At 46.4% G+C, this 24,074-nt stretch overlaps 1 protein-coding gene across 2 annotated transcripts; it reads left to right on the top strand.

The window, feature by feature from the left end:
• Nucleotides 1-3,187: 3,187 nt before the first annotated feature.
• Nucleotides 3,188-12,303, top strand: LOC139247659 (zinc finger protein 664-like). Of its 2 annotated transcripts, none has more exons than XR_011590948.1 (2): nt 3,188-3,268; nt 12,237-12,303. XR_011590948.1 is itself a non-coding variant. In XM_070871750.1 (2 exons), exon 2 carries the CDS (start codon nt 10,179-10,181, stop codon nt 10,818-10,820), a length of 642 nt encoding a protein of 213 aa, XP_070727851.1. In that variant the 5' UTR covers nt 3,188-3,268; nt 10,072-10,178; the 3' UTR covers nt 10,821-11,034. The 2 variants fall into 2 exon arrangements, 1 of the variants encoding a protein (XP_070727851.1); XM_070871750.1 differs by lacking the exon at nt 12,237-12,303 and adding an exon at nt 10,072-11,034.
• Nucleotides 12,304-24,074: the final 11,771 nt, after the last annotated feature.

The raw sequence follows: 24,074 nt of genomic DNA, 5'->3' as shown, positions 1-24,074 counted from the left end.
CCCCAGGTACAGTCCCAGGGTTAGAGTCCCCAGGTACAGTCCCAGGGTTAGAGTCCCCAGGTACAGTCCCAGGGTTAGAGTCCCCAGGTACACTCCCAGGGTTAGAGTCCCCAGGTACAGTCCCAGGGTTAGAGTCCCCATGTACAGTCCCAGGGTTAGAGTCCCCATGTTCAGTCCCAGGGTTAGAGTCCCCATGTACAGTCCCAGGGTTAGAGTCCCCATGTACAGTCCCAGGGTTAGAGACCCCATGTACAGTCCCAGGGTTAGAGTCCCCAGGTACAGTCCCAGGGTTAGAGACCCCATGTTCAGTCCCAGGGTTAGAGTCCCCATGTTCAGTCCCAGGGTTAGAGTCCCCAGGTACAGTCCCAGGGTTAGAGACCCCATGTACAGTCCCAGGGTTAGAGTCCCCATGTTCAGTCCCAGGGTTAGAGTCCCCAGGTACAGTCCCAGGGTTAGAGTCCCCAGGTATAGTCCCAGGGTTAGAGTCCCCATGTACAGTCCCAGGGTTAGAGACCCCATGTACAGTCCCAGAGTTAGAGTCCCCAGGTACAGTCCCAGGGTTAGAGTCCCCGGGTACAGTCCCTGGGTTAGAGTCCCCATGTTCAGTCCCAGTGTTAGAATCCCATGTACAGTCCCAGGGTTAGAGTCCCCATGTACAGTCCCAGGGTTAGAGTCCCCATATACAGTCACAGGCTTATTATCTCATAAGAACATAATAACCTAAGAAATAGGAGCAGGAGTGGATCATTTGGCCCCTGGATCCTGCTCTGCCATTCAATAAGATGATGGCTGATCTGATCATGGACTCAACTCCACTTCCCTGCCCGCTCCCCATCACCCTTTAATCCCTTATCGCTCAAAAACCTGTCTATCTCTGCCTTAAATACATTCAATGACCAAGCGTCCACAGCTCTCGGGCAGAGAATTCCACAGATTTACAACTATCTGAGCGAATAAATTTCTCCTCATCTCAGTTTTAAATGGGTGGCCCCTTATTCTGAGACTATGCACCCTAGTTTTAGTTTACCCTGAGTGGAAATATCCTCTCTGGATCCACCTTGTCCAGTCCCCTCGTTATATGTTTCAATAAGATCACCTCTCATTCTTTTGAACTCCAATGTGTATCGGCCCACCCTAATCAACCTATCCTCATAAGACAATCCCCTCATCGCCAGAATTATCCTCTGAACAGCCTCCAATTCAAGTATATCCTTCCTTAAATACAGAGACCAAACTGCATGCAGTATTCTGGGTGTGGTCTCACCAAAACCCTGTACAATTGTAGCAGGACTTCTCTGCTTTATCCCCCTTGCAATAAAGGCCAATGTTCCATTCGCCTTCCTGATTACTTGCCGTACCTGCACATTAACTTTTTGTGTTTTATGCACAAACATCCTCAGGTCTCTCTGTCCTGTAGCACTTTGCAATTTTTCTCCATTTAAATTATAATTTGCTTTTCTATTATTTCTGCCAAAGTGGATAACCTCACATTTTCCCATATTATACTACATCTGACAAATCTTTGCCCACTCATTTCGCCTGTCTATATCCCTTTGCAGATTTTTCGTGTTCTCGATTTGCTTTCCCCCCCATCTTTGTATCATCGGCAAACTTGGCTCTATTACACTCGGTGCCTTCTTCCAAGTCATTAATATAGATTGTAAATAGTTGAGGAACGAGCACCGATACCTGAGGCACCCCACTAGTCACCATTTGCCAACCGGAAAAAGACCCATTTATCCTGACTCTCTGTTTTCTGTTAGTTAACCAATCCTCTATCCATGCTAATATACTGCCCCCAACACTATGAGGTTTATCTTGTGCAGTAATCTCTTATATGGCACCTTATCAAATGCCTTCTGGAAATCCAAATACACCACATCCACTGGTTCCGCCTTATCTACTCTGCTTCTTACATCATCAAAGGACTCCAGCAAATTTGTCAAACATGATTTCCCTTTCATAAAGCGATACTGACTCTGCTGGATTGAATCATGCTTTTCCAAATGTTTCGCGACTGCTTCCTTAATAATGGTCTCCAGCATTTTTTCAATGACAGATGTTAGGCCAACTGGTCTATAGTTTCCTGCTTTTTGTCTGCCTCCTTTTTTAAATAGAGGCATTACATTTTTGGTTTCCAATCTGTTGGGACCAACCCAGAATCCAGGGAATTTTGGTAGATTACAACTAATGTGTCCACCATCTTTGCAGCCACTTCTCTTAAGACCTTACGATGTAAGCCATCAGGGCAAGGTGACTTGTCTGCCTTTAGTCCCATTATTTTACCGAGTTCTACTTCATAATGAATAGTGATTGTATTAAGTTCCTGCCTCATGAAAGCCCCTTGATTATCCACTTCGGTATTACTCTCAGTGACCGAGTATTTTACTCTAATTAAACTGATCTCAGTTTGTTTCTGTTAGATATTAACTCCTGCACGGTCCCAGCAAACACTCCCACTCCCTCATCCCTCCGATGTTGCTGCAGGATAGCTTTGTGAAGATGGGCTCATGGAGAGAAACACCCTGCATGGAATGATCTCAAATTGAGCATCTCCAAGGGAAAAAGCTCCCAGCTTTAATCATTCTCAGTCCTTTCCCCCCAGGCCCAGTTTCTTTGCTCAGATTCTGATAAAAGTAAATTGGGAAAAGTGCACTTTGATTTTAACAGGCTGAATTATTGCAGAGAGCTGCGCATGCACGGTTCAGCCCCACCCCCTGTGTCAATTCCCAGTGAGCAGAAGAGCACATGCACCCTCCCCTCCCCCAGCACTGCCTGCAATCACCATTCACTCAGTGAGCAGAAGAAGATGGTTTAAAACAGCCAGGAATGGTGACACAGTAGCCCCGGGGTAAGGCAGCGAGCAGCAGCCTCCTTACAGCAGCACAGCACTTTGGGAGCGTGTACGCAGATGGGCTCAGAGATCAGCAGTGAGTCCGGGGGAAACAGCCTGACAGTGAGGATGTGGGGAGTTTCACAAGGTGCATCTATTGCAGGCAACAGGAGAGGAGTGTGGGAGAAGATATTTTAAAGACGGGTTATATTGTTTCGGTGAGCTGAGTTCTCCAAAACCGTGTTGCTGGTGATTGAGAGCTACATTGTCGCTCCCTCAGGTACATCATATTCTCTCCTGCATCCTTCTCTTAGAACTAATAATGTTCTCGTATTATTATTCTCACAGCAAAATTATTCAACCAGCCAGAACAAATGTGATCTTTCCTCCACCCAGAACACAAGGAACAGTGCAGGCAGCTCCTTCTCACACACAGTAAGTAGATTATCACTCACAGAGCGCAGAGACACAGAACTGGCCTCAAGTCTATTGTCACAGACAGCAGAAGCTGTCAGTCCCACAGTGATCCGAAGTGGCAGAGTTACATTGTGAATCTTACAGCCACATGGAGCAGTAGAATCACATGCTGTTTCACCATTGAAACAGATCACACTGACAGGTACATTAAACACCCACACTCACTTGTCAGAAACTGGCAGGTAGAGAATAAAAGACAATCATCTATCAGAAAAAATGTCAAACAGATAGTATAAACCACATTAGCATATAAGAAGCTGATGGGTACAGAGCAAAAGCCATATTCATGTTTCAGAATCTGACAGATTCAGTATTTAAACCCCCCGAACATACCAGAAGATGACAGGTGCAGAATAAAACCCACATTCCCGTAGCATAGATTGACAGATACACACACCCACATATATGAAAGTGACAGTAACAGAATAAAATCCCCACTTGCATACCAGAGATTGACAGGTAAAGTGTAAATCCCATGTGCACATGTCGGAAAACTGAAAGGCAGTAAGTAAAATTGTTACTTGCATCTCAGAAACTGATCGGGGCAGAGTAAAACCCACACACACACATCAGAAAAAATGACACAGAGAAGGCAAAATCTTTATTCACATATCAGAGAAATACAGGTTAAAAGTAAAATTAATTCTCACCTTCACATACTAGAGACTAGCTGATACAGAGTAAATTCCACACTCACATAGCAGGAACTGACAGGTACAGTCTAAAACATACAATCAAGAAGCAGGAACAAATAGGTACAGTCTAACATAGCAGAAACTGAGAAGCACAGATTAAACCTGAACACACAACAAAACCCGACAGTTACAGAAAAATACACACATTTGCATATGAGAGACTGAGAAATACAGTATAAAACCGACACTCACACATCAGAGGCTGACTTATTACAATCCATATTCCCATAACATAAATTGACATACAGTGACATGCCCAGACTCACAAACCAGTAATTGATAGGTACAAGGTAAAGAGCTCTCTTTCATTCCAGAAACTGACAGGTACAAAGGAAAGCCCACTCGCAATTAAACAGAAACTGGCAGTTATAGAGTAAGGCCCACAATCACATATCAGAACTTGACGGGTACAGAATAAAACCTAGAATCCCATAACAGAAATGGAGATACAGAGAAAGGCCCACACTCACATCGCAGACACAGATAGAAACAGAGTGAAACTCAGACTCATTTACCAGAGACCGACAGATTCAGCATAAACACTCACCTCCATAACACAAATTGACAGTTAGAAAGTAAAACCAATACTATAAGAGATTGGGGGTACACAGTAAAACAATACTAACATACTGGAGAATGACGGGTATGGAGTAGAGCTCACATTCACATCACAGAGATGGACAGATACAGCACAAAATACACACTCACTCACCAAGAATGGAAAGATACATTGAAACATTGAAAATAGGTGCAGGAGCAGGCCATTCCGCCCTTCTAGCCTGCACCACCATTCTATATGATCATGGCTCATCATGCAACTTCAGTACACCACTCCCGCTTTCTCTCCATACCCCCTGAGCCCCTTAGACGTAAGGGCCACATCTAACACCCTCTTGAATAAATCCAACAAACAGTGCTCCACAACTTTCTGTGGTAGAGAACTTCACAGGTTTACCACTCTGGGTGAAAAAGTTTCTCCTCATTTCAGTCCGATAAGGCTTTCCCCTTATCCTTAGACTGTGACCCCTGATTCTGGACTTCCCCAACATCAGGAACATTCTTCCTGCCTCTAACCTGTCCAGTTCCGTCATAATTTTATATGTTGCTATGAGATCCCCTCTCATTCTTCTAAATTCCAGTGAGTGTAAGCCTAGCCGATCCCGTCTTTCTTCATATGTCAGTCCTGCCATCCCGGGAATTAGTCTGGTGAACCTTCGCTGTAGTCCCTCAATAGCAAGCACGTTCTTCCTCAGATTAAGAGATCAAAACTGCACACAATACTCAAGGTGTGGTCTCAGCAAGGCCCTGTACAATTGCAGTAAGACTTCCCTGCTCGTATACTCAAATCGCCTTGCTATGAAGGCCAGCATGCCAGTTGCTTTCTTTACTGCCTGCTGGACCTGCATGCCAACTTCAGTGACTGATGTACCATGACACCCAGGTCTCTTTGCACCTCCCATTTTACTAATCTGTCACCATTCAGATAATCTGCCTTCCTGTTTTTGCACCCAAAGTGAATAACCTCACATTTATCCACATTATACTGCATCTGCCATGCAATTGCCCATTCACCTAACCTATCCAAGTCACCCTGCAGCCTCTTAGCATCCTACTCACAGCTCACACTGCCACCCAGCTTAGTGTCATCTGCAAATTTGTAGATATTATGTTAAATTCCCTCATCTAAATAATTAATGGATGTTGTAAATTGCTGAGATCCCAGCACTGAACCTTACGGCACCCCACTAGTCAATGCCTGCCATTCTGAAAAGGACACGTTTATTCCCACTCTTTGCTTCCTGTCTGCCAAGCAGTTCTCCCTACACATCAATACATTACCCCCAATATTATGTACCTTAATTTTGCACACTAATCTCTAGTGTGGGACGTTGTCAAAAGCCTTTTTTAATTCCAAATGCACCACATCCACTGGTTCTCCCTTATCCACTCTACTAGTTACATCCACAAAAAATTCCAGAAGATTTGTCAAGCATGATTTCCCTTTCATAAATCCATGCTGACTTGGACCGATCCTGTCACTGCTTTCCAAATGCTCTGCTATTACATCTTTAACAATTGATTCCAGCATTTTCCCCACCACTGATGTCAGGCTAACCGGTCTATAATTCCCTGTTTTCTCTCTCCCTCCTTTTTTAAAAAGTGGGTTTACATTAGCTACCCTCCAATCCATAGGTACTGATCCAGAATCTATAGAATGTTGCAAAATGACCACCAATGCATCTACTATTTCTAGGGCCACTTCTTTAACTACTCTGGGATGCAGACTATCAGACCCTGGGGATTTATCGGCCTTCAATCCCATCAATTCCCTACAACCATTTCCTGACTAATATGGATTTCCCTCAGTTCATCTTTCCCGCGAGACCCTCGGTCCCCTAGTATTTTCGGCAGGTTATTCGTGTCTTCCTTAGTGAAGACAGAACCAAAGCATTTGTTCAATTGGTCTGCCATTTACTTGTTCCCCATTATAAATTCACCTGATTCTGAATGCAAGGGGCCGACATTAGATTTCACTAATCTTTTTCTCTTCACATATCTTTAGAAGCTTTTGCAGTTAGATTTTTATGTTCCCTGCAAGCTTACTCTCATATTCTATTTTCCCCCTCCTTATTACACTCTTAGTCCTCCTCTGCTGAATTCTAAATTGCTCCCAGTCCTCAGGTTTGCTGCTTTTTCAGGCCAATTTATGTGCCACTGTCCCTAATTTCCTTGGTTAGCCACGGTTGAGCCACCTTTCATGTTTTATTTTTATGCCAGACAGGGATGTATAATAGTTTTAATTCATCCATGTGATCTTTAAATGTCTGCCATTGCCTATCCACCATCAACCCTTTAAGTATTATTCGTCTGTTTATCCCAGCCAAATCACGTCTCATACCATCGAAGTTTCCTTCAAGTTCAGGACCCTAGTCTCTGAGTTAACTGTGTCGCTCTCCATCTTAATGAAGAATTCTACCATATTATGATCACTCTTCCCTATGGGGCCACGCACGACTAATTGCTAATTAATCCTCTCTCGTTATACAAGACCCAGTCTAGGATGGCCGGCTCTCTAGTTGGTTCCTTGACATATTGGTCTAGAAAACCATCCCTTATACACTCCAGGAAATCCTCCTCTACAATATTGCTACTGGTTTGGTTAGCCCAATCAATATGTAGGTAAAACTCACCTATGGTAACTGCTGTACCCTTATTGCACGCCTCCCTAATTTCCTTTTTGATGTCATCCCCAACCTCCCTACTACTGTTAGTTGGGTTTGTTTACAGACCACCAAACGTTTTCTGCCCTTTGTTGTTTCGCAGCTCGACCCATACAGATTCCACATTATCCCAGCCAATGTCCTTCCTTACTATTGCATTAACCTCCTCTTTAACCATTAACTCTACCCCACCTCCTTTTCTTTCTTCAATATTGAATACCCCTGCATATTATGTTCCCAGCCTTGGTTACCCTGGAGCCATGTCTCTGTAATCCCAATTACATCATATCCATTAACAGCTCTGTGTGCAGTTAATTTGTCCACCTTATTACCAATGCTCCTCACTTTGAGACTCAGAGCCTTCAGGCTTGTTTTTTTAACACTCTTTGTCCTTTTAGAATTATGTTGTAATGTGGCCCTTTTTGATACAGAATGAAACCCACAGACAATTACCAGATATTGACAGGTACAAGATAAAATCCACCTCTCGTATCATAAACTAACATAGAGTAAAACCCTCATCCACATACCAGAGATGGACAGATATGAGTAAAATCCACACTCCCATACGAGACTACATTAGAAAATAAGAACATAAAAAATAGGAGCAAGAGCAGGCCATACGGCCCCTCGAGCCTGCTCCACCATTTAATACGAGCATGGCTGATCCGATCATGGACTCGGGTCCACTTTCCTGCCCACTCCCCATAACCCCTTATTCCCTTATCGGTTAAGACACTGTCTATCTCTGTCTTAAATATATTCAATGTCCCAGATTCCACAACTCTCTGAGGGAGCGAATTCCACAGATTTACAACCCTCAGAGAAGAAATTCCTCCTCATCTCAGTTTTAAATGGAGGGCCCCTTATTCTAAGATTATGTCCCCTATTTCTAGTCTCCCCGATCAGTGAAAACATCCTCTCTGCTACCACCTTGTCAAACCCCCTCATTATCTTATACGTTTCGATAAATCACCTCTCATTCGTTCTTCTGAATTCAATGAGTAGAGGTCCAACCTCCTCAACCTTTTCTCATAAGTCAACCCCCTCATCTCCGGAATCAACCCAGTGGACCTTCTCTCAACTTCCTGCAAAGCAAGTGTATCCTTTCATAAATATGGAAACCAAAACTGCATGCAGTATTCCAGGTGTGGCCTCACCAATACCCTGTGTAACTGTAGCAAGACTTCCCTGCTTTTATACTCCAGCCCCTTTGCAATAAAGGCCAAGATTGCATTGGCCTTCCTGATCACTTGCTGCACCTGCATACTAACCTTTTGTGTTTCATGCACAAGTACCCCCAGGTCCCGCTGTACTGCACCACTTTGCAATCTCTCTCCATTTAAATAATAACTTGCTCTTTGATTTTTTTCTGCCATAATGCATGACCTCACACTTTCCAACATTATACTCCATCTGCCAAATTTTTGCCCACTCACTTAGCCTGTCTATGTCCTTTTACAGATTATTTGTGTCCTCCTCACACGTTGCTTTTCCTCCCATCTTCATATCGTCAGCAAACTTGGCTACGTTAAAGTCGGTCCCTTCTTCCAAGTCGTTAATATAGATTGTTAATAGCTGGGGTCCCAGCACTGATCCCTGCGGCACCCCACTAGTCACTGATTGCCAACCCAAGAATGAACCATTTACCCCAACTCTCTGTTTTCTGTTAGTTAGCCAATCCTCTATCCATGCTAATATATTACCCCCAGCCCCGTGAACTTTCATCTTGTGCAGTAATCTTTTATGTGGCACCTTGTCAAATGTCTTCTGGGAATCCAAATACAAAAGATCCACTTTACCCACCCTGTTCATTACATGCTCAAAGAATTCCAGCAAATTTGTCAAACTTAACCTCCCCTTCATAAATCCATGTTGACTCTGCCTGACCGAATTATGCTTTTCCAAATGTCGTGCTATTGCTTCTTTAAGAATGAACTCTTCAACATTTTCCCAACCACAGATGTTAGGCTAACTGGTCTATAGTTTCCTGCTTTTTGTCTGCCTTCTTTTTAACCGAGTGCGGCTCTCAGTCCCCGGGCAACACGGAGTGCGGCTCCCGGGCCCCGGGCAACACCGAGTGCGGCTCCCGGGCCCCGGGCAACACCGAGTGCGGCTCTCAGTCACCGGGCAACACCGAGTGTGGCTCTCATTCCCCAGGCAACACCGAGTGCGGCTCTCAGTCCCCGGACAACACCGAGTGTGGCTCTCAGTCCCCGGGCAACACCGAGTGTGGCTCTCAGTCCCCGGACAACACCTAGTGTGGCTCTCAGTCCCCGGGCAACACCGAGTGAGGCTCTCGGTCCCCGGACAGCACCGAGTGCGGCTCTCGGTACCCGGGCAATGCCAAGCGCGGCTCTCGGGCCCCGAATCAGAGCCACCGGGCCCGGCCCCAGCAATCCCCGGGGGCAGCACCTCCCCCACACCAGGCAAACAACAACTTACATTTATACAGCAGGCCCAGCAATTCCCAGCCGCTCTGTATCAGGTGGGCGCTGGATGTGGATGTCACTCACTGGCCTCCTGTGTTGTTCTGTTTGTTACATCAGTTTGAGCTCGATGGAGAGCGGGGAGAAGCTGCTGGATATCACCCTCAGTAATTCTGGGCCCAGTGGGAACAACAATTTCCCATGTGGGCCTGTCGAGGGAGGTGGGTTCCCTTCCCTGAAGGACAGCAGTGACCCAGATGTGTTTTTATGACAATCCGGCAGCTTTCATGGTCACTTTTTTCTCGTGCCGGCCCCACAAATGACCAGATTCATTAAGATCAATTTCACCATCTGCCTTTGTGTTTTTGTGGGTTCTCTCTCACACTCCCTTTTCCTGTTTGAAATTCACTTTACAGGGTGTTAAAAGTGGAGGATTTGTAGACTGGAAGCTCAAAACAAACATCACCTCAAGATCTGACAGTCACTCGGTACATCGGGACTGGAATATCATCAGGTTTTGACCATGGAAGCAGAAGGCACCGTTCACAGTGGGGAGAAACGGTACACGTGCTCTGTGTGTGGACAAGGCTTCAGTCAATCATCCAAACTGGAGAGACACAAGTGCAGTCACACTGGGGAGAAACCGTGTAAATATGGGGATTGTGGGAAACGTTTCAACTACCCGTCCCAGCTGGAAACACATCGGCGAGTTCACACTGGGGAGAGACCGTTTACCTGCTCCGACTGTGGGAAGGGATTCATTCAGTTATCCGACCTGCTGATACACCAGCGAGTTCACACTGGGGAGAGACCGTTCACCTGCTCCGACTGTGGGAAGGGATTCATTCAGTTATCCCACCTACTGATACACCAGCGAGTTCACACTGGGGAGAGACCGTTCACCTGCTCCGAGTGTGGGAAGAGATTCGCTGTAACATCCATCCTGCTGATACACCAGCGAGTTCACACTGGGGAGAGGCCGTTCACCTGCTCTGACTGTGGGAAGGAATTCACTGCATCATCCCACCTGCTGAAACACCAGCGAGTTCACACTGGGGAGAGGCCGTTCACCTGCTCTGAATGTGGGAAGGAATTCACTGCATCATCCCACCTGCTGAAACTCCAGCGACTTCACACTGGGGAGAGACCTTTTGAAATGTTCTGAGTGTGGGAAGGGATTCACTCGGTCATCCCACCTGCTGACACACCAGCGAGTTCACACTGGGGAGAGGCCGTTCACCTGCTCTGACTGTGGGAAGGGATTCTCTCTGTCAGGCAACCTGCTGAGACACCAGCGAGTTCACAAGTGACTGCAGGGGTTGGATTCTGTTGTTATTGCTGCTGGTAATCACATCCTGGACTAAATTGTGTTCATTCTGATAGTTGGGGTTTATAAATCCTGTAACACTGATGGTAATAAATCCTGTAACTGGATTGGAGTTTAATATTTGGATATAGACACACAAATTAGTTTTGCTTTCAACACATTGCTGTGGATTTTTGTCTTTCCCACCTGAGTTTTTAGCATCACCTGATTGGAGTTGAGAAAGGACATTCTGTGGGGAGGATTTTACAGGGGGAACAGAACTTCAGCCTGGACACAGTCCTTCAGGGCCACACAGAGATCACCTCATTCTTTTGAACTCCAATGTGTCTAGGTCCAACCTAATCAATCTATCGTCATAAGTCAACCCCCTCATCTCTGGAATCAACTCTGGAATCTGCAGCAGACATGAGCAAGGACTTGAGGCTTATTAAATGACACATGTTTCATTACAGACAAGGTTAGATTGGGAGAAATGTTCAGTTAGAACATGAGAACATAATAAATAGGAGCCGGAGTAGGCCATTTGACCCCTCGGGCCTGCTCCGCCATTCAATAAGATCATGGCTGATCTGATCATGGACTCAGTTCCACTTCCCTGCCCACTCCCCATAATCCTGTACTCCCTTATCACTCAAACATCTGTCTATCTCCGCCTTAAATATATTCAAAGACCCAGCCTCCACAGCTCACCTGGGCAGAGAATTCCACAGATTTACAACCCTCAGAGAAGAAATTTATCATCTCAGTTTTAATTGGGTGGTCGCTTATTCTAAGACTATGTCTCCTTCTTTTAGTTTCCCCTATGAGTGGAAATATCCTCTCAGCATCCACCTTGTCGAACCCCCTTATTATCTTATGTTTCGATAAAATCACCTCATTCTTCTGAACTACAATGTGTTTAGGCCCAATCTACTCGACCTATTTTCATAAGTCAATCCACTCATCTCCAGAATCAACCTAGTGAACCTTCTCCGAACAGCCTCCAATGCAGGTCTATCCTTCCTTAAATACAGAGACCAAAATACAGAGTCTATTACAGGCAAAATGCCAATCAAACCAGCAGCACACTGGCACCTTAACAGTGTCTCATTGGCCGACAGGCTTTTCTGTAATAGATTTGCTGAGTGGATATAAACTTAAACCAGGTTTACAGGCGTGATGCTCTATTCACATATTGAAGGTAGAAGAGATGCTGTGGGGCACATGCTAAGTCCAGTAGCTGAAAGTGATTAACAGACTGGGTTTTGTGTTTAGTGATTCCAGGCGTGTTACCAATACCAGCAAAATCGAGGCCCATGGAATAACGGGGACAGTGGCAGCATGGATATGAAAGTGGCTAAGTGATACAAACAGAGTAGTGGTGAATGGTTGTTTTTCAGACTGGAGGAAGTGGTGTTCCCCAGGGGTCGGTATTGGGGCCACTGCTTTTTTTGATCCATATTAATGACCTATGTACAGGGCACAATTTCCAAATCTACAGCTCACACAAAACTTGGAAGTACAGTGAACAGTGAGGAGGTAGTGATAGACTTCGAACCCCCTTATTATCTTATGTTTCGATAAAATCACCTCTCATTCTTCTGCACTCCAATGTGTTTAGGGCCACTAGCTTCCACTCTAAAAATGAGTCCTTTGGTGGCTGAACAGCCCACCCATTACACCAGCGTGTCTATGTGGCAGATGAAATTTAACGTAGAAATGTTCAAAAGTGATATATCTTTGTCGGAAGAGGAGAGGAAATATAAACTAAAGGGTACAATTGTAAAGGGGTGCGTGAACAGAGAGACCCAGGAGTATATGTGCACCAATCACTGAAGGTGGCAGCACAGGTTGAGAAAGTGGTTACAAAGACTTACGGGATCCTATTTTTCATGAACAGAGGTATAGAGTACAGAAGTGTGGATATTATGTTGAACCTGCATAAAACACTGGTTCGGCCTCAACTGGAGTATTGTGTGCAGTTCTGGGTCATCATCATCATCATAGGCAGTCCCTCGAATCGAGGAAGACATGCTTCCACTCTAAAAATGAGTCCTTTGGTGGCTGAACATTCCAATTCAAGAGCCACAGTCCCTGTCACAGGTGGGACAGATAGTCGTTCAGGGAAAGGCTGGGTGGGACAGGTTTGCCGCACGCTCTTTTTGATGCCACGGTTGATTTCTGCATGCTCTCGGCGATGAGACTCGAGGTGCTCAGCGCCCTCCCGGATGCTCTTCCTCCACTTAGGGCGGTCTTTAGCCAGGGACTCCCAGGTGTATCAGGGAGGCTTTGATGGTGTCCTTGTAACATTTCATCAGCCACACCTTTGGCTCGTTTGCTGTGAAGGAGTTCTGAGCAGAGTGCTTGCTTTGGGAGTCTCGTGTCTGGCATGCGAACAATGTGGCCTGCCCAGCGGAGCTGATCAAATGTGGTCAGTGCTTCAATGCTGCAGATGTTGGCCTGGTCGATGACGCTAACGTTTGTGTGTCTGTCCTCCCAGGTAATTTGTATGATCTTGCGGAGACATCGTTATTGGTATTTCTCCAGCAACTTGAGGTGTCTACTGTACATAGTCCATGTCTCTCAGCCATACAGGAGGGTGGGTGTTACAACAGCCCTGCAGACCATGTGCTTGGTTGTAGATTTGAGGACGTGGTCTTCAAAGACACTTTTCCTCAAGCGGCCGAAGGCTGCACTGGAGGCGGTGTTGAATCTTGTCGTCAATGTCTGCTCTTGCTGACAAGAGGTTCCTGAGGTATGGGAAATGGTTCACACTGTCCAGGGCCGTGCCATGGATTTTGATGACTACGGGGGGTGGGTGAAGTGGGGAGTGCTATGTGGCGGGGACAGGCTGGTGGAGGACCTTTCTCTTATGGATGTTTAGTGTAAAGCCTATGCTTTCGTAACGTCAGTAAATACGTCGACTATGATTTGAAGTTCAGCCTCTATATGTGCGCAGACACAGGTATTATCCGCGTACGGTAGCTCAACGACAGAGATTGAGGTGGTCTTGGACCTGGCCTGGAGACGACGAAGGTTGAACAGGTTCCCACTGGTTCTGCAGTATAGTTCCACTCCAGCGGGGAGCTTGTTGACTGAACTGGAGCAATTCTGGCTACCACATTTTAGTAAGCATGCGAAGGCCTTTTAAGAGCGTGCAGAAAAGATTTACGAGAATGAATCCAGGGATGAGGGACTTCAATTACGTGGATAGTCTGGAGAAGTTGAGGTTGTTCCCAGAACAGAGAAGATTGAGAGGAGATTTGACAGAGGTGTTCAAAATCATTAGAGGTCTGGTCAGAGTAGCTGGAGTGGGATTAGCAGAAGCTCTTGCAGATAGCCAACATAGGCTCGACGGGCAAATGGCCTCCTTCCATTTTGTAACCAGTCTCTGATTCTATGAAGAAGAAAAATGTGTTGCCCAGGATGCTCCATCTCCCGGGCACTGGGACCCAGTTGGGAACAGAGACTCTGAAGCCCCGCCCACTCTCTGATCCTGAACGAAGATGGCCACGCATGCGCCCTGATCCCGCCCTGTGCAAGATGTTGGCCAGTGACACCGCTCACCCGGGGCCTGTCACTACGGGGCCTGTGGGCTCTAATTCGGGGCCTGAGATTTATTCTGTATCTAAGCCGTGCTGTACCTGCTCTGGTAGTGTTAAATAGGACAGTGTAGATGAAGCATTTTAATACATACGTAAAATGACGGACAGGTAAAGACCATCTGGTCCATCAAGCCTGTCCCACACAATTGCGATATATCACAGCGTATACACTCCACTCCACCCGAATCCATGTGATCTCCTGGGAGAGGCAAAAATACAGATTTAAAATAAACCTAGGACAATTTGGGAAAATAAAATCTGGGAAATTCCTCTCCAACCCAAGTGATGGAAACTAGTCCAGGAGATCACTCTGGCCATGAAACTCCCTGCAGTACCTACCTTCTGTAAGTGTTAATCTCCGCCGCAGCCAGAAACAAATCCAGCTTTTACTTGAAGGAATTCAATGAGTCTGTATCCACCACATGAGAGGGCAGTTTGTTCCAGAGGTCTACTGTTCTCTGGGAAAAGAACCACCTCCTGATGTCTAACCTAGATCTAGCCTTGTACAACTGAAATTTGTGTCCCCTGGTCCTGCCTAACCTATTTAAGTGAAATAAACAGTCAGCTGGAACACTCTCTTTCACTTTCATTATCTTATAAACCGCAATCATATCGCCCTAAGTCTACGCTGCTCTAAGGTAAAGAATCCCAACTCTTTTAACCCATCTTGATAACTAAGATCCTTTAGACTTGGAATTAGTCGAGTGACCCTTTCCAGAACCTCAATATCACCCACCATGTGAGGAGACCAAAACTGGACACAGTATTCCAAGTGTGGCCTGACTAAGGTCTTGTACTCGGACAAAACAGTACTCTTCGTCTTATACTGAATTGTCCTATGGATACACCCCAGCACCCTATTTGCTCTAACTGTCGCTGCACTGCATTGCTCGTGTACCTTTAAGGGTGTATTCACTAGAATGTCTAAATCTCTTTCTATCTCCACCATCTTTAATGCCTTTCCCTGGAGGGTGTATGAATGTTGAGCATTTGCCCTGCCCACATGCATAACACTGAACTTATCTAAGTTATACATCATTTTCCAGTTGTTAGTGTTAGTTTTTATCAGAAGAATCACTCAACACTCAGAGTCGGTTCCAACGCCAGTGCGGCCTTTAATTACGCCAGCGGGGAGGAAATCACAAGACTGAGTCCAGGCTTCTCTCCGCTGAACAAAGGGTTTCATGGATCTTTATAGGTTTTACAACAGTTTACTACAGTTACATACAACAGTTTACTACAGTTACATTAGACCAATAGCGTTAGACTCTAAACGTAAAGTGGCTCATGTGTTGCCAAGAGATGTGTTGCGAAGGGGTGTGTTGCTAGGGATGACTCATGTGTCTTGTAACATGGCCTGGGCTTCTCTTATCTTACTGTCCTTGGATGCTGGAATTGGGTAGCCTCCTTATCCCCATCCAGCTACAGAGCCGTATTGTTACTAAAACATTTGGTCCTGAGGTATGCTGATTAGAGACACCTGCAGAGCTTGCATGCTGGTCCTGTGTGTGGGAAACAACAAGTATCAGTCTCCAGGAATGCAGTCGATTTCAGCTAACAGAAATCCCTTGAGGCTTCACTGGTTACCATTTTATGGTACAAGTTACATGTTACATATTTAATTCTAACCTTATCCTACAGGTGCTGTTGCCCGAGGGTGCCTAATACCTACAACACAGTCATGAGGCCAGTGTCCCAACACTTCAACATCTGCCTGAATCAGACGAGCCACTTCTACAGTTCGAGCACTCGCACAGATCTTGGTATCATTTCAAAATTGTGCCCCAACCCCAAAATCCAGATCATTAATAAAAATAGGGAAAAGCAATGGTCCCAACACTGATCCCTGCAGGACACCACTGGTGACTGGTCTCCAAACAGATCCAAATCCATCAAAAACTGCTCTTTACCTACATCCTGCCGGCCAGTTCTGTATCCACTTCAATACATTTCACTAATACCAGAGACTCCGATCTTAGAGAAGCCTCTTGTGCGATACCTTATCAAAAGGTTTTTGGAAATCTAAGCAGACAATGTCTACTGGGCTTCCCTCATCCACCAACATTGTAACTTCTTCAAAAAATACAATTAGAGTTGTGAGACATGAACTCTTTATGAAGCCATGTTGGCTTTCCCTAATATGTCCCTCCCTATCCAAGTATTCATATATTGCATCCCTTATGATTCTTTCAAGCATCTTACCTATTACTGATATTAAACTGATGGGCCTATAGTTACCCAGGTCTGCCTTGTCACATTGTTTTAAAAATGGGGACTACTTTAGCCTCCTTCCTATCTGTAAGGCCCATTCCAGAGTGCAGTGAGCTATTAAACATACAGGCCAGGGGCTCACACAGCACATGTCCCATCTCCCGGAGGGGCTCACACAGCACATATCCCATCTCCCGGAGGACCCTCACACAGCACATGTCCCATCTCCCGGAGGACCCTCACACAGCACATGTCCCATCTCCCGGAGGGGCTCACACAGCACATGTCCCATCTCCCGGAGGACCCTCACACAGCACATGTTCCATCTCCCGGAGGGGCTCACACAGCACATGTCCCATCTCCCAGAGGACCCTCACACATCACATGTCCCATCTCCCGGAGGGGCTCACACAGCACATGTCCCATCTCCCGGAGGGGCTCACACAGCACATGTCCCATCTCCCAGAGGACCCTCACACAGCACATGTCCCACCTCCCGGAGGACCCTCACACAGCACATGTCCCATCTCCAGGAGGGGCTCACACAGCACATGTCCCATCTCCCGGAGGACCCTCACACAGCACATGTCCATCTCCCGGGGGACCCTCACACAGCACATGTCCATCTCCCGGAGGACCCTCACACAGCACATGTCCCATCTCCCGGAGGACCCTCACACAGCACACGTCCATCTCCCGGAGGACCCTCACACAGCACATGTCCCATCTCCCGGAGGACCCTCACACAACACATGTCCATCTCCCGGAGGGGCTCACACAGCACATGTCCCATCTCCTGGAGGGGCTCACACAGCACATGTCCCATCTCCTGGAGGGGCTCACACAGCACATGTCCATCTCCCGGAGAACCCTCACACAGCACATGTCCCATCTCCCGGAGGACCCTCACTCAGCACATGTCCTATCTCCCGAAGGATCCTCAGACAGCACATGTCCCATCTCCCGGAGGACCCTCACACAGCACATGTCCCATCTCCCGGAGGGGCTTACACAGCACATGTCCCATCTCCCGGAGGGGCTCACACAGCACATGTCCCATCTTCCGGAGGACCCTCACACAGCACATGTCCCATCTCCCGGAGGATCCTCACACAGCACATGTCCCATCTCCCGGAGGGTTTCACAGAGCACATGTCCCATCTCCCGGAGGGGCTCACACAGCACATGTCCCATCTCCCGGAGGACCCTCACACAGCACATGACCCATCTCCCGGAGGGGCTCACACAGCACATGTCCCATCTCCCGGAGAACCCTCACACAGCACATGTCCCATCTCCCGGAGGATCCTCACACAGCACATGTCCCATCTCCCGGAGGACCCTCACACAACACAAGTCCCATCTCCCGGAGGACCCTCACACAGCACATGTCCCATCTCCCGGAGGATCCTCACACAGCACATGTCCTATCTCCCGGAGGACCCTCACATAGCACATGTCCCATCTCCCGGAGGGGCTCACACAGCACATGTCCTATCTCCCGGAGGATCCTCACACAGCACATGTCCTATCTCCCGGAGGACCCTCACACAGCACATGTCCCATCTCCCGGATGATCCTCATACAGCACATGTCCCATCTCCTGGAGGACCCTCACACAGCACATGTCCCATCTCCCGGAGGATCCTCACACAGCACATGTCCCATCTCCAGGAGGACCCTCACACAGCACATGTCCCATCTCCCGGAGGGGCTCACACAGCACATGTCCTATCTCCCGGAGGATCCTCACACAGCACATGTCCTATCTCCCGGAGGACCCTCACACAGCACATGTCCCATCTCCCGGATGATCCTCATACAGCACATGTCCCATCTCCTGGAGGACCCTCACACAGCACATGTCCCATCTCCCGGAGGATCCTCACACAGCACATGTCCCATCTCCCGGAGGACCCTCACACAACACAAGTCCCATCTCCCGGAGGAACTCACACAGCACATGTCCCATCTCCCGGAGGACCCTCACACAGCACATGTCCCATCTCCCGGAGGACCCTCGCACAGCACATGTCCCATCTCTCCGAGGGGCTCACACAGCACATGTCCCATCTCCCGGAGAACCCTCACACAGCACATGTCCCATGTCCCGGAGGACCTTCGGCTGGCTACTCTATGTATTTTTAAGTTCTTACTTTTTTTCTAAAGCAATATTCTTATCTATGTTAATGTTACTGAGGAAAACTAGTGTTATTAAATTCTAATATTTTTGCATGATCTTCAAGGGTGAAGACTCATCAAAGTGCTGGTTAATATTTCCGCCATACTCAGTGAGTCCTTTGTAACCGGTCCTTGAACACCCTTCAGTGGCCCAACACAGTCTTTGATAGTTCTCTGACTCTTTACATAAATAAAAAAGGCTCTTCCCATGACTGCCACAGTTGCCAATAATTCTTTTTTCCAAATAACTTTTTTGCTGATCGAATAGCCGCTTCCGTTTTCTTTGTATTCAACGCTATTTATTTGTGTGTTAAATTTCTTTAATTTATAGAGACATTTCTGTTTACATGTTATTTGTCTTTGCACAGAGCCAGTCAGCCACCTTGGCTTTTTCTTACCACATTTCCATCTTTAGATTTTGGCTACGTTAGTTTTCCACATTTTAATTCTGAAATACGTTCCATTTGTATTCAACATCGGTCACATCACCACCGAGTCGGGTTGGCCAATTTACCTGTTGCAAGTCCTCTGCCATTTTGGAGAAGTTTGCCCTTCTGAAATGCGGTGCGAGTTGCAGGTTCTCAGTCACTTTGGTTCTCCTGGCCAATTGGGACCCTACAATGTGATTACTGTTGCCCAGATGTTCCCCCACACGGAGACCTGATAGGAGGTCAGGCTCACTACTAAACACCACATCCAATATATAATTTTCCCAAGTTACTTCATTAACATGTTGAGTCAGGAAACATTCCTGTATATTTTCAATAAATAAGAACAGAAGAAATAGGAGCAGGAGTAGGCCATAAGGCCTCTTGAACCTGCTCCTCCGTTCAATAAGATCATGGCTGATCCGATCATGGACTCAGCTCCACTTCCCTGCCCGCTCCCCATAACCCCTTAACCCCTTATCGTTTAAATAAATTTAAGACAGAAATAGACAGTTTCTTAATGTCCTAACTTCCACAGCTCTCTGAGGCAACGAATTCCACAGATTCACAACCGTTTGAGAGCAGAAATTTCTCGTCATCTCAGTTCTAAATGGGCGGCCCCTTATTCTAACATCAAGCCATCTAGTTATAGTCTCCCCCATCAGTGGAAACATCCTCTCTGCATCCACCTTGTCCAGTCCTGTCATAATCTTATATGTTTCTAGAAGATCAAATCTCATTCATAGAACCATAGAAAATCGGTGCAGGAGTAGGCGATTCGGTCCTTCGAGCCTGCACCACCCTTCAATCAGATCATGGCTGATCACTCCCTCAGTACCCCTTTCCTGCTTTCTCTCCATACCCCTTGATCCCTTTAGCCGTAAGGGCCATATCTAACTTCCTCTTGAATATATCCAATGAACTGGCATCAATAACTGTCTGTGGCAGGGAATTCCACAGGTTAACAACTCACTGAGTGAAGAAGTTTCTCCTCATCTCAGTCCTAAATGGCCTACCCCTTATCCTAAGACTTTGTCCCCTGGTTCTGGACTTCCCCAACATAGTGAACATTATATCCTGTCCTGTCAGAATCTTTTATGTTTCTATGAGATCCCCTCTCATCCTTCTAAATTCCAATTTATAAAGGCCCAGGTTATCCAGTCTCTCCTCATATGTCAGTCCTGCCATCCCGGCAATCAGTCTGGTGAATCTTCGTTGCACTCCCACAATGGCAAGAACACCCTTCCTCAGATTAGGAGACCAAAGCTGAACACAATATTCCAGGTGAGACCTCACCAAGAGCCTGTATAACTGCAGTAAGACCTCCCTGCTCCTATACTCAAATCCCCTAGCTATGAAGGCCAACATACCATTTGCCTCCTTCACCGCCTGCTGAACCTGCATGCCAACTTTCAATGACTGATGAAACATGACACCCAGGTCTTGTTGCACCTCCCCTTTTGCTAATCTGCCACCATTCAAATAATATTCTGTCTTCGCGTTTTTGCCCCCAAAGTGGATAACCTCACATTTATCCACATTATAATGCATCTGCCATGCATTTACCCACTCACCTAACCTGTTCAAGTCAACCTGCAGTCTTTTAGCGTCCCCCTCACCGCTCACACTGCCACCCACTTTAGTGTCATCTGCAAACTTGGAGATATTACACTCAATTCCTTCATCCAAATCATTGATGTATGTTGTAAAGAGCTGGGGTCCCAGCACGGAGCCCTGCGGCACTCCACAGGTCACTGCCTTCCATTTAGAAAAGGACCCATTTATCCCAACTCTCTGCTTCCTGTCTGCCAACCAGTTCTCTATCCACGTCAGTATATTACCCCCAATACTATGTGCTTTGATTTTGCACACCAATCTCTTGTGTGGGACCTTGTCAAAAGCCTTTTGAAAGTCCAAATACATGACTTCCACTGATTCTCCCTTGTCCACTCTACTAGTTACATCCTCAACAAATTGCAGAAGATTTGTCAAGCATGATTTCCCCTTCATAAATCCATGGTGACTTGGACTGATCCTGTCACTGCGTTCCACATGCGCTGCTATTTCATCTTTAATAATTGATTCCAGCAATTTCCCCACTACTGATGTCAGGCTAACCAGTCTATAATTACCCACTTTCCCTCTCCCTCCCTTTTTAAAAAGTGGTGTTACATTAGCTACCCTCCAGTCCATAGGAACTGATCCAGAGTCGATAGACTGTTGGAAAATGATCACCAATGAATCTACTATTTCTAGGGCCACTTCCTTACACTCTGGGTTGCAGACTATCAGGCCCCGGGGATTTATCGGACTTCAATCCCATCAATTTCCCTAACACAATGTCCAACCTAATATGGATATCCTTCAGTTCCTCCTTCTCACTCGGCACTCTGTCCCCTAGTACTTCCAGAAGGTTATTTGCGTCTTCCTTCGTGAAGACAGAACCGAAGTGTTTGTTCAATTGGTTTGCCATTTCTTTGTTCCTCATTATAAATTCACCTGAGTCCGACTGCAAGGGACCTACGTGTGTCTTCACTAATCTTTTTCTCTTCACATATCTATATAAGCTTTTGCAGTCAGTTTTTATGTTCCCGGCAAGATTCTTCTCATACTCAATTTCCCCCCTCTTAATAATACCCTTTGTCCTCCTCTGCTGAATTCAAAATTTCTCCCAGTCCTCAGGTTTGCTGCTTTTTCTGGCCAATTTATAAGCCGCTTTCTTAGATTTAACACTATCCTTAATTTCCTTTGTTAGCCACGGTTGAGCCACCTTCCCAGTTTTATTTTTACTCCAGACAGGGATGTACAATTGCTGAAGTTCATCCAGTGATCTTCAAATGTTTGCCATTGCCTATCCACCGTCAAACCTTTAAGTAACATTTGCCAGTGTATATGAGCCAATTCACGCATCAAACCATCGAAGTTACCTTTCCTTAAGTTCAGGACCTTAGTTTCTGAATTAAGTGTGTCACTCTCCATCATAATAAAGAATTCTACCATGTTATGGTCACTCTTCCCCAAGGGGCCTCGCCCAACAAGATTGCTAATTAGTCCCTTCTCATTACAAATCACCCAGTCGAGGATGGTCAGCTCCCGAGTTGGTTCCTCGACATATTGGTCTCGAAAACTATCCCTAATATACTCCAGGAAATCCTCCTCCACCGCATTACTACCAGTTTGGTTAGCCCAATCTATATGTAGATTAATGTCGCCCATGATAACTGCTGTACCTTTATTGCATGCATCCCTAATTTCTTGTTTGATGCTGTCCCCAACCTCACTACTATGGTTTGGTGGTCTGTACACAACTCCCTGTACCATTTTCTGCCTTTTGGTATTCCGTAGCTCCACCCATACCGATTCCACATCATCGAAGCAAATGTCCTTTCTTACGATTGTATTAATTTCCTCTTTACCTAACAATGCCACCCTGCCTCCTTTTCCTTTCTGTCTACCCTTCCTAAATGTTGAATGCCCCTGGATGTTGAGTTCCAAGCCTTGGTCACCCTGGAGCCATGTCTCCGTGATGCCAATTACATCATACCAGTTAGTTGCTATCTGCATAGTTAATTCGTCCCCCTTATTCCGAATACTCCTCGCATTGAGGCACAGAGCCTTCAGGCTTGTCTTTCTTACACACTTTGCCCCTTAGAATTTTGCTGTATTGTGGCCCTTTTTTCCTTAGATTTCTCTGCCCTCCACTTTTACTTTTCTTCTTTCTATCTATTTTTTGCATCTGCCCCCATTCTACTTCTCTCTGTCTCCCTGCATAGGTTCCCATCCCCCTGCCATAGTAGTTTACCTCCACCCCAACAGCACGAGCAAACACTTCCCCTATGACATTGGTTTCAGCCCTGCCCAGGTAAAAACCGTCCAGTTTGCACTGGTCCCACCTCCTCCAGAACCGGTTCCAATGAACCAGGAATTTGAATCCCTCCCTTTTGTACCACTCCTCAAGCCACATATTCATCTGAGCTATCTTGAGAATCCTACTCTGACTAGCACATGGCACTGGTAGCAATCCTGAGATTACTACTTTTGAGGGAGCATTATTCTGTATTTAATCCATGTTGTACCTGCCCTGGGAGTGTTTGATGGGACAGTGTAGAGGGAGCTTTATTCTGTATCTAACCCGTGCTGTACCTGCCTGGGAGTGTTTGATGGGACAGTGTAGAGGGAGCATTATTCTGTATCCAACACGTGCTGTATCTGCCCTGGGAATGTTTGATGGGACAGTGTAGAGGGAGCTTTATTCTGTATCTAACCCATGTTGTATCTGTACTGGGAGTATTTGATGGGTTAGTGTAGAGGGAGCCTTACTATGTTTGTAAACCATGTGGTAAGTGTCCTGAGATTGTTTAATGGGACATTGTAGAGGGAGCTTCACTCAGCATGTAACCTCTGCTGTATGTGTTTGGGAATGATTGATGGGACAGTGTAGAGGGAGCTTTACTCTGTATCTAACCCTTGCTGTACCTGTCCTGGGAATTGGACAGTGCAGAGGGAGCTTTACTCTGTATCCAACCCATGCTGTGTTGCCCCTGTGAGTGTTTAGTGGGAGAGTGCAGAAGGAGCTTTCCTCTTAGTCCAATGCATGACTTACCTGCCTGAGTGTTTGATGGGGCAGTATAGAGGGAGCTTTACTCTGTATCTAACCCAGGCTGCAACTACCCTGGAGTTGATTGGTT

Source organism: Pristiophorus japonicus, unplaced genomic scaffold, assembly GCF_044704955.1.
Source record: "Pristiophorus japonicus isolate sPriJap1 unplaced genomic scaffold, sPriJap1.hap1 HAP1_SCAFFOLD_2780, whole genome shotgun sequence".
Taxonomy (NCBI): domain Eukaryota; kingdom Metazoa; phylum Chordata; class Chondrichthyes; family Pristiophoridae; genus Pristiophorus; species Pristiophorus japonicus.
The sequence above is the reverse complement of the archived record's forward strand: the minus strand, read 5'-3'. Positions and strand labels throughout refer to the sequence as shown.

What these genes read in the sequence shown, in the direction of transcription:
- LOC139247659 (XM_070871750.1), top strand. Translation starts at nt 10,179, where the DNA reads ATGGAAGCAGAAGGCACCGTTCACAGTGGGGAGAAACGGTACACGTGC.